Source organism: Acanthopagrus latus, chromosome 6 (assembly GCF_904848185.1).
Source record: "Acanthopagrus latus isolate v.2019 chromosome 6, fAcaLat1.1, whole genome shotgun sequence".
Classification (NCBI taxonomy): domain Eukaryota; kingdom Metazoa; phylum Chordata; class Actinopteri; order Spariformes; family Sparidae; genus Acanthopagrus; species Acanthopagrus latus.
In genome coordinates, this window is record NC_051044.1 from 16,159,584 (window position 1) to 16,169,982 (window position 10,399).

Sequence of the window (10,399 nt, forward strand, 5' to 3'; positions counted from 1 at the left end):
TAATTTAAAGTAGCTTGACAACATATCAGGCTGCATCACCCCTGACTTAGGTCTAGGGATGAAGAAATGTGTAGACCCTCTGTTAGTGCCCACTGTACAGTAATGAGTCTAATTTACATAAACACATTCTGTTAATAGCTCAGTGTTTGCTGATGTGTCTCTGCCTCTCCTAGCAGATGGCCTCCCTGCAGCAGCAGCAGAACTCTCTGATGAGGAAAGTAAAGAGGACTCTTCCCAGCCCCCCTCCAGAGGAGAGTCCACTCCCCATCGTTACTCCAGCACAAATGTACAGCTCTCCCGGCATGCCCCAGAGGGTCCTACCCAGACCTGCTCAGGGCGTCACCAAGGCTGGCCTGCTGAGCGAATTAAAGGCTGTGGAACAAGAGTCTTCGAAACTCCGTAAGCAGCAGGCTGAATTGGAGGAAGAGGAGAAAGAGATTGATGCCAAGCTACGTTACTTGGAGCTTGGGATCACCCAACGTAAGGAGACCATGGTGAAGGAAAGAGAGAGGAGAGAGCTGGCTTACATGAGATGTATGGGTGACGCTCGGGACTACATGTCAGACACTGAGCTCAATAACCTCAGGATGGCAGCTGCACAAGGAACCTTTGATGCTAATGGTCTGCTGACAAGACCCAGCACTGCGCCATTGAGTCAGTTTACCAATGACCTCAACGCAACCTCCCAGTATCCTTCAACATCATCTTACATGTCTTATCCATACCCTCAAAGTCAACCATCAACACAGCAGCAGGGCTCTGCATACCAGCAGATAGGTTTCCAACCTCCTCAGTACCCTTCATCCTCTGCACCCCAGCCAGGAACATTCCAGCCCCATCCTCCACCAGGCCCAGGCTACCAAAACCAGGGAACCTATCCCTCCCGCATGTATGGCCAGTCCTCCTACCAGACAGATCTTGGCATGCAGCAGCATGGTCACCAGGGTTTCCATCCACCTGGTCAGCCTATGCCAGCCCAGAGCCTTCCTTACCCCAGTCACAGCTCTTACCAGCCTGGTCTCTCTTACCAGCCTCAGGCAGAAATCCTTACAGTCCATCAAAGACCTCGGCAGACATCCTTAGCTGACCTTGAGCAAAAGCTCCCCACCAACTATGAGGTCATCAGCAACCCAGCAGTGTCAGTGGCCACATCAGCTCCAGATAGCAACTTTGGCTCAGTTTACAGCAACGCGTATGGTCAATACCGCCCCCCTGAGCCTGGCCTGACACATGGTGTGGAGAGCCCCACCTCTGCTTATGCTTCAGATGGACTGTACACCTCTAACCTTGAGCAGAATATTCCACGGAACTACGTCATGATTGATGACATCAGTGAGTTGACCAAAGACAATGCTGGCCAAGCCACTGATGCTCTTGGCCATCCTGTAGGAGGGCGATATCGCAGTGAGAATGGCCCTGCACGTGGCAGTGCTTACGGTAGGCCAGAAGATGAGCCTGTGGATGCTTATGGCAGACCTACAGGTACAACGGGTTACAGTACAGTGGATAGTCGTACCAGCACCACAGTGAGTGGTGGCTCTTCGTATTATTATGATGATTATAAACATTCATCGAGGAGCAACTCGAGTAGCCACAAACTCACGCCCAAGAATCTAGCCCCTGCAGTCGTCTCCTCTAAACGTAGTAAGCACAGGAAGCAGGGGATGGAGCAGAAAATTTCAAAATTCTCCCCTATTGAGGAGGCACGGGATGTGGAGTCTGACCTTGCCTCTTACACGATGACGACATCAACAGGAGGCAGCTGTACAGTTGTGTCCAGATCGAAGAAGCATCAGGATGACGTCACCTATGGGATGAAGAAAAATGCATATGATCAGCAGAAATATTACGGCACCAGTCGTGAGGGTCTTGAGGAGGAGGACCGCATGTACAGCTCTGGGAGGTCAAGGTCAACTGGATATGGTATGGACAAGATTTCTTCTAGGGACGCCACAGGCCACAGAAGTAAATCCTATGAGAGGGATGCCATGGAGCGGTCTCAGAGAAGCAGCCGCAGTGGAAGGCCTCCAATGCGCAACCAGAATTCAGAAGAGGAGAGCCCTCTCAGTCCTGTTGGGAAGCCTGTAGGCATGGGAAGAGGCACTGGCATAGCAGACGCCCATGACGTGAGGAACCAGTACGGCTCCAGCCACTCGTTGCCAGATGTGCAGGATCATCACAAGAAGGACCTGCCTAGGAGTCATGTCTATAAACCAGATGACCCTTACCTCGTAGATGACATGCACTGTGCTGTTTCTGACAGTGAAGGTAACTGGTGCTGAATAATTTGTACTGCCTGACATTCGTTGCTGTGTGCTGGAAAGGGACTGCATGCCAAGTGTGGAATTTTGAGAAGAACACTATTACATTGCTTGTCTTGTCCTTTTTTAAAAATGGACTGTTCCATGTGATAAGCCAAAAAAGCCTGTTTTATATATTTGTTTTGCACGCATAATTTTTTAGTGTGTGGTGGTGTCTGTTTTTTTGTTGTTGTTTTGTTCTGGTGGATTCCTCAAATTGTGCATGGCTCTGGGATGTGGAGCATGTTTTCCCCAGTTATTTTGCATGGCTTCAATCAGCATGCTATTCCTCTTGTCACATAAAACAATTGACTGATCATTTTTGTTTTGGTTTCGAAAAGCCTATCATTTGGGCCAAGAAGAGACTGATTGGTTTGAGAAGCCACGGGAAGCCCGTTCTGATCGCTCAAGACATCATGGTGGTCACTCATCCACAGGTAGGCGTAGTAAACACACCTACCATGATTATGATGAACCTCCAGAGGAATACTGTCCCCAGGATGAATACAACCAACAACGCCACCCCTCCTCCACAACATCACGAGACCACCGTCACCACAGTGGCAGCAGCTCTGGCAGACACAGCTCTTCTCGCCACTCCTCAGAGGATCCTAGAACCTCCCGCTCCTCCAGGACACATCCCAAAGACCCAAATGCCCGCACTGATGGCAGAAACTCCACATCTGCACAAAGACGAAGCGGTCCGGATTCCCGCTCCGCCCAGGCAAGTCCCCGGAACTCAGGTGAATTCTCCCGAGACCCAGCCTCTGGTCATCACCATGGCACTGGGGGACGGAGCCAGAGACCCCAAGGAGAACGCACAACCTCCAGAAGGCAGGACCCCTCTGCAGCCGGGCCTAAACCACAGCAGCAGCAGTCCCCTCAGAGCCATGCTGGGCAGCAGCGGTCAGGTGGTCAGGGCCAGTCTGTGAGACATCCAGCTGAACCACTTGATGGCACCCAGCAGGCCCAGCAGCAGCATCAACAGGGTCCACAACAACAGCAGCAGCAGCAGCAGCAGCAGCAGCAGCAGCAGCAGCAGCAGCAGCATCAACAACCACTGCCACACAGCCAGGCCCCGCAGAGCAGCCAGCCTACAACAACCACCGCAGGAGCAGGACCACCACAGCAGCACCCCAAATCTGGCCAAGCCCCAGCACAGGGACGCCAACCAGGAGGAGGGTCTGCAGCAGGGCAGCCAGCCACAACAGCTGTGAGTAGACCTAAACCTGTACTTTCCCTACATGAATTGATCCTACTTTATATATTTCTTTAGGACGAGCTACTTGAAAATCCTAAATCTGCCACTTTTCTCATTTAGGTTTATGATGATGACAGATAGTAGTTCTCGCTGAAAAATAGCTGTATAATTTTGATGTCTTGGTAAACTTTACAAGAATACATTCACCCAAAACGACAAATTCAAACCTATTCATTCCAGCACTGATGGGAAATTGGGTAGGATTATATTTTAAGTGACATTCCATTTAGAGTAGTCTAAAATAACATATAGTGGCAAAATATAGTGTCCTAACTCTTTATTTGTTTGTTTGATTAACAACAGGCAAAAATGGATGCTCCACCTGCAGCAGCTGCCACAGGACTGAAAACTACAACAGGAGTCCCAGCAGCTCCGCAGCCTACTAAAATAGCTACGCCACCTCTAACAGGCATCGGTGAGTCTCAGTTCCCCCATTACCATAACCCACACAATGACCACGGGTAAAGTATGTGGGATGTTGATGTTCTTTGTCGTTTGAAGGCTCCAAGGCAGCCCCTGTTGGGATCGGTAGTAAACCTGGAGGTATTGGCAGCGCTGCAGCAGGACAGCCGCCTGCTGAAGGGGACAATGTTCTCACCAAAATCCTGCAAGGAGGGGCAGCAGAGCAGGCGGGGAAACTGGGTGATGGTACGGTCATGAATAAATAAATGTTAAAGAAATTGAAATAGAGCTTTTCTTCAGTGTATGTTAAAGGAGAGTCAGAGAGAGGTTTTTACAGCGGAAATTAAGACACTGGGATTCCTTGGAAGAGTATTTCACAGTTCTTCTTCTATTTTTCTCCTCTTTATCATTCCTGCAGCTTTGTCTGGCCTCGGGAAGAAGTTCACTTCATTTTGGTGAACTAAAGAGAGGAGGGTAAGTAAAAAAAAAAGTAATTTTAAAAAGTCACAGGCATTATTAGAAAGTCCAAATGTTTTTGTGAAACTTTTAACTCAGATGAATGTATTGATTTTCAGAAAGAGGGACAACAGAGCCTTCTTATCAACAGAATTATGAATTTGCTTCCTCTTTGTTTGAAATTTTTTAGTGTACGTGGTTAGAGCTTCACTTGTTTATTTTGACTCAACTATGTTCTTTTTTCCAGGGTATGCAGAGCTGAAATGAGATGGATTGGTAGCTCTGTACTTGAAAAACCTATGAAACTTCATTAAATACATTTCAAATGACAGATGAACAAGAGGAAGTGAGATCCTGAATGCATCAGTGAGTATCTCTTCAACTTTTCTTTATCTTGTGAGAAATTGATACTTTTTTTTACGTGCTTAATTTTGGTGGGGGGGATCATTGTCTTTGTGATGAAAAACCTGCTCCACCACGTGAGTTAAAACAATGTCATTTTTGAAAACAATTTTAAAGTGTCATGATGTGTCTATTCACTTTTGTGACACTTGCATCATATAAAACAAAAACAATAATGGTGCAACTTGTTAAACTGCTGATTGCTGGTGAAACCTTGGTAGTTTTTGTTTTATTTAGTACAACAAGACCCCAGGCTGCATAGAATGCTGTCACCCTTTTGATTAATGGATTAAGTGATTTATCAGCTGGATATTTACATGAATTTGCATAGTCTGTGTCTGCATAATGAGAAGACTCAAGTGAAAGTGATGACTGATTAAATCCTGTGATTGTATATTCGGACTGATCCGCTGCACCTTTCCCTTACCCCAAATTACTGAACAGAGCTGGAATCAAAGGATGCCTTGTCAGCACTGAATTCCCCAGACATGGGCACGCGATTGAAGTGAATTAAAAAAGGCTGATGCATCGTCAGCACGGTGTTACAAGACACGAGCAGAGGACTGAAGAGGCCTGTAAGTAAGTGGATGCCTTCAGAGAACTACAGTCCCAGAATGCTGATTGTGGAAACGTCTTATGCCTCATCAGACCAATGGTAGGTGTCTAAAGTGACTCCACACATGCATTTATGTATGAATGTGTGTGTGTGTTCTTATGTATGTGCACCAATCTTGAGTCATACACACAAACACAAGCATGTCCCTCCAGCAGCTCTTTTTTGAGTTCCTTGGACAATTCCTCTGCAGTTTTTTTTCTGTGCGGGAGGGAGGGGTGATTATATTTGGTCTGCAGTGGTGTTTGGGTTTGGGGATGTGTGTAAAGTGGCATCCACATGAATGAAGACAAAAGGTATCCTACCAGAACATTGAATTATAACAGTATAACAATAAACCACTTTTTCCAGAAATGTCCCTATAATGTTGATGCTGATCAGTCATTGTTTGCTGAATTTGGTTTTGTTATTGGTTTTTCCTTTTGTTGTTGTTGTCGGTTTTTTTTTGTTGTTTTTTTTGCTTTGGTGTGTAATTTAACTAGTTCGTTGTTGTGTTAGGTCAGGTAATTAAAGTCACAGCATGCTTGAACTTTCTGCTGCAGAGGTGAGAGGCCAAAGCCTAGAACAAAGGAGGTCAGCACTAGCACCGTTTACCTTCTGACTCCACAATCGTCAAATAATCTGGGCCAAGCACACAGGGCTATAATTAGCCTGAGAAGACTAACTGTGGCTTTGCTTTAATGTCACACACGCAATGACACACGGGGACAAGAACTCATGCAGGCACACAGATTCATGACTCATGGTAAGCATCACTCATTACATGGTAGACCGAGCTAACGAAAACTAATACTGCTCAATGGAGCGGAACTGCAGAAGTGCAAATAAAGTAGAATTCAATGCACTTTATTTAGCGGCTGTCAAAACACATGCTGTGACTTGCGCAGCACAACATTGTGGCTCAATTGAATGATGACCCTTCATTCAGCTGTTACTCTGTCTGTGTTGCCACTCAGATTAATAGCAGGAGTCATCTGTGTGTCTGTGGGTAGTGGGGGAATGTGGAGATAAAACCGACTCAGGGTCTCTTCGAGCAGCAGGCCAGTCAGCTCAGCCCATTGGATTATTGCTGGTGTCGGCAGCAAGGCTTTGATTGGCTGGACAATCATGAGAAGTAAGAGAGGGAGAGTGAGCTAGCAGGGCTGCAACATGAACATTGCAGAAGGTATCAGCTGTGTGATGGCCTTTGCAAAACATACAGAATTTTTCAAGACCTTGATATTCTTATACCTTATTTTTATTAACTTTATTCATATTGGTTTAGTCTTTATTGCGATATTCATTTTGTATATGCAACTGTGATATTGTGCATTTACATTTAATTTTATCCTGATAACATTCACATCATCACTGTCTCTATTTCAGGATGACAACAACGTTCAATAATGAGGATGCGGTGAAGCGGAGGAGAGAGGGGGAGGGAGGATGCAAGTCCTGCTTCCCCTCCTCTCCTACACAAGCCTCCTGGGATCTGTGAGACAGTAAAAGAGCCACTAACTGAGGCACTTGGATATCATGGGAGAATTTCAGCGTGTTTGCATGCCTCAACAGCTCAATAAAGGAAGCCCCACAGTGCCCTCTACGGGAGATTAGGTGAAACCCCACTCATGTCTGAGGACTACACATCTGGCAAGGATATTTGATTCTACATTGATGTCTTCAGGGTCTTTTCAAGCAAAATACATAAAAAAGAAGAAAAGAAGAAGTCAGATTTTCATAGGTTTTTCTGGTACCAAAGATACCTGTCTTAGCCCACAATGACACCACACATGGAGTAGACGAGGTGTATCACGGCAATGACAACCAACCTGACAACTCCACCACAATCCTCGAATGCTTGGTTTCTCCGATCTCTACAGTACATTCCAGTATAGGGAATTTGACCCTTTCTTTGAATGTGTTTTTATTTCTCCTCTTTTTGTTTTGATGTCTACAGAATGCATTGTGTAAACGTGGACATGAGAATGCACGCACAACTATGTCAAAAAAACTGAAAAAAAAGAAGCCCATATCAAATACTTTTCCACCACCTATGAGATGCCACTAGTCATTAGCTGTAGGTTTTTAGGGAAGGGAATTACTACCGGTGTGCCCACAAAGTGTGAGATTCACACAGATGAGAGGACCAAATGAAAGAGTGGCCACGGCTCTTTATCAGCCATCGCAAAGCCATTGTTATAGTCAGCCCCAGAGTTGACTGTAACACTCTGGGGCTGACTATAAAAAGGATAAAGTCCCTTATGGGGTTTTTATCCTTTTTATTGATTTGTCTCATCTTTTAGTTTCTTTTCATTTTTGCCTGATATTCACTGAATGGAAGAGCCTTATTCAGTACATGTTTTTACTTGTATACCTCACATGTTTTAAAATGTCCATGTCATCATGCATTTCTTTTTACACAACTGTATACTATTGTATGTACATAAAAACAAATCAGAGATCTAATTATGTAAAGTTGTCATCTGTGTATTTATGGAATCACTCTCCAGTGACTTTCTTTTTTTTGTTGTTGTTCTGTGTTTTTCTTTGGTAAAACTTTATATTTTTCACTTTTTATTTGTTTGAATCTGTTTTCTTGCATCAAATAATTTGCTTGTTGATTTTTAAAAGCAATAGCATGCAGAAAATGGTATATAGCACAATCGTATAAATGTTGTTTAAATTAGTGATGGGAAATGTCAAACACATCTGTCGATAAATAGCCGTAATACAATTTGTCAGAGGGTTTACAACCACAGTACCGCGTCCAGACGTGCATGTGAAGTGCAGATGCACATGAGCATGCCGACAGGTACAAACACATTCACACAGACACACACTCTCTCTCTATCTCTTGCAAACACTCACACACACACATGCACAATGCACACATATACTTCACATTATACACTTTGCATCCTAGCTACACGTCAGAGCCAAGGTTAATTGTGTTCTCCACTGAATAGACCTGTTAACTTCCTGCTGATTAATGAGGTTACTAATTTACCCACAAACTAATCTCACTAACAAGCTGGGCCCACTGCCTCTATTTGTGCAAAGACACACACACACGCACACACACACATACCGACACACACACACACACACACCGACACACACACACGCGCGCGCACATACACACACACACACAGATATAGGAGAGGATGAAAGCAATTATCAATTCAAACGTTCTATGCAATGACTGATTTTGAACCTGGAAGTGATTCAGCCTAAAACAGTTTATTATCATCACTGTATTCACAAGAAAACAACAAAATTATGAACTAAAAGAGTTAAAAAAAGAAAAAAGAAAAAAAGAGGTCATGAAAATGTTTTTACTTAGCAACTTGTCTGTATGAATTTGAATATTGAATATTGATCTAGAATTGTTTTTATTTTCGTGGCATGTTTTGACCCCTCACTACCCCCTCTGTCGGGGGACTTGTTGCCAAAGGGTAAACTGTGTAGACTGTCAGTTTTGAATGTCCACCATCATGTTGCTTTGAAGCATGGGTTTGCTTGGCTTTGTCTGGCTGTTTGTAAGCCCTCATTGAGTTTTTCGTGCGTTTTTTGGCTGACCTGGGCTCCTCAGTGTTTGGCTTGCAGTGACTGTCTGTGCTGCTATAAACCTGTGATACAGATGGTCAGCACTTCTCATTAATACTTGTCAGTGTACATATTGGGTGTCAGTATAACCTGTGGGGTGAATGGAATGCTTCTATCGGATATTTCATTGTTGATTAAACCACTCAGCAGCCAAGCCATTGGACAGATGCATGATTAGATCTTATATTCTTGGAATTAAAAAAAGGTAAGGCATGATTTCACCAAGGTTTGCCTAACGAACCTTGACTTTCACAGGCCAACGTAGAGAATATTGATGAGTGAAAATGTTCAGCCAGTCATTCACAAATCAGGGCATGTCATTTTGAAAGCACAAGCCTGACTGGTAGCACTCGCTGATCACTGAAGTGCAGAAATGTGGAGGTTGCGTAAGTGCCTCCGACGGAACAGTGTAAGATCTGTATCAAAATAAGAGGTGGAGACACTATCTGGTCGATATGAGGTGCATGAGACAAAACAGCCTTCGGTGCAGCCGTCCGATTGACAGAAAAGCAGACAGACACACATTCTTATTGTAAATACAAAGTCATTCTTCTGTACAGCTTTTGAGTTTTGAGTACGGCTGTCATGTGCATCCCCATGCCGTATTTGCTGCCAACTTTTGTGTATAAAAAGAATATTTATTACCACAATAATGAGGATGATGATGAAACTAATGATGATGATTATTCTAATTATTGCATAAGCATAGTGTATGTGGCTGACTTGTATTGACTGTTTACAACAGTGGAACAAAACTCGTATTCAGAAACATATCCAGTCTGTGTATAGTTTCTATACATATCGTGCTTGTAAAACAAGAAGAAAAAAACCTCCAACAAACAACTGCAGAGTAGAATGTCTTGTCAGACTATCAGGAGGTCTTCAGTTTGATGGATGTGATCTGCGAGGTGAAGATTGGAAAGGGAAGGGGAAAAAAAATGAATCAAAAAATCTGGAAAATGTCATTCACTGTTGTAAGTGCAATGGGCAAAACGTCAGTCGTGTATCCATTGTGAAACCTTGTGTTCTATTCAGTGTATTCCTGTAAACAGATAGAGTAAATTTTGGTGCATCATGTCAAGTAATGTGATTAATGAAAATATTGACCCTGCAATTTCCAAACAGAGAGAAGAATAAAAAGAAAAGGAATATATCGTGGTTACTGTCTTAAGTCTGTGTGTATGTATGTATGTATGTATGTATGTATGTATGTATGTATGTATGTATGTATGTATGTATGTATGTATGTATGTATCACCTGTTTTCTTGCAGTGCTGACGGAGACACTTGAGAAGCTGTGTAGTGGCTCTGCTGCAGACAGAGGGGAGATCAAGAATAAGACCTAAAAGGCAATGCTACTGTTCAGATAAGACCAGGCTT

General features: G+C 43.9%; 1 protein-coding gene across 3 annotated transcripts in view; it reads left to right on the forward strand.

The window, feature by feature from the left end:
- bsnb (bassoon (presynaptic cytomatrix protein) b) overlaps positions 1–10,170 on the forward strand; it is a 72,250-nt gene extending 62,080 nt beyond the window's left edge. For 2 of the 3 annotated variants that reach the window (XM_037101767.1, XM_037101769.1), the window contains exons 6-13: positions 174–2,268; positions 2,642–3,513; positions 3,865–3,976; positions 4,063–4,209; positions 4,382–4,437; positions 4,667–4,785; positions 5,266–5,476; positions 6,800–10,170. In XM_037101767.1, the coding sequence (XP_036957662.1) occupies positions 174–2,268; positions 2,642–3,513; positions 3,865–3,976; positions 4,063–4,209; positions 4,382–4,422 (3,267 nt within the window). In that variant the 3' untranslated portion in view covers positions 4,423–4,437; positions 4,667–4,785; positions 5,266–5,476; positions 6,800–10,170. The remainder of the gene's footprint in view (positions 1–173; positions 2,269–2,641; positions 3,514–3,864; positions 3,977–4,062; positions 4,210–4,381; positions 4,438–4,666; positions 4,786–5,265; positions 5,477–6,799) is intronic. The other variant, XM_037101768.1, reaches the window with a different exon arrangement.
- The last annotated feature ends 229 nt before the right edge of the window (positions 10,171–10,399 follow it).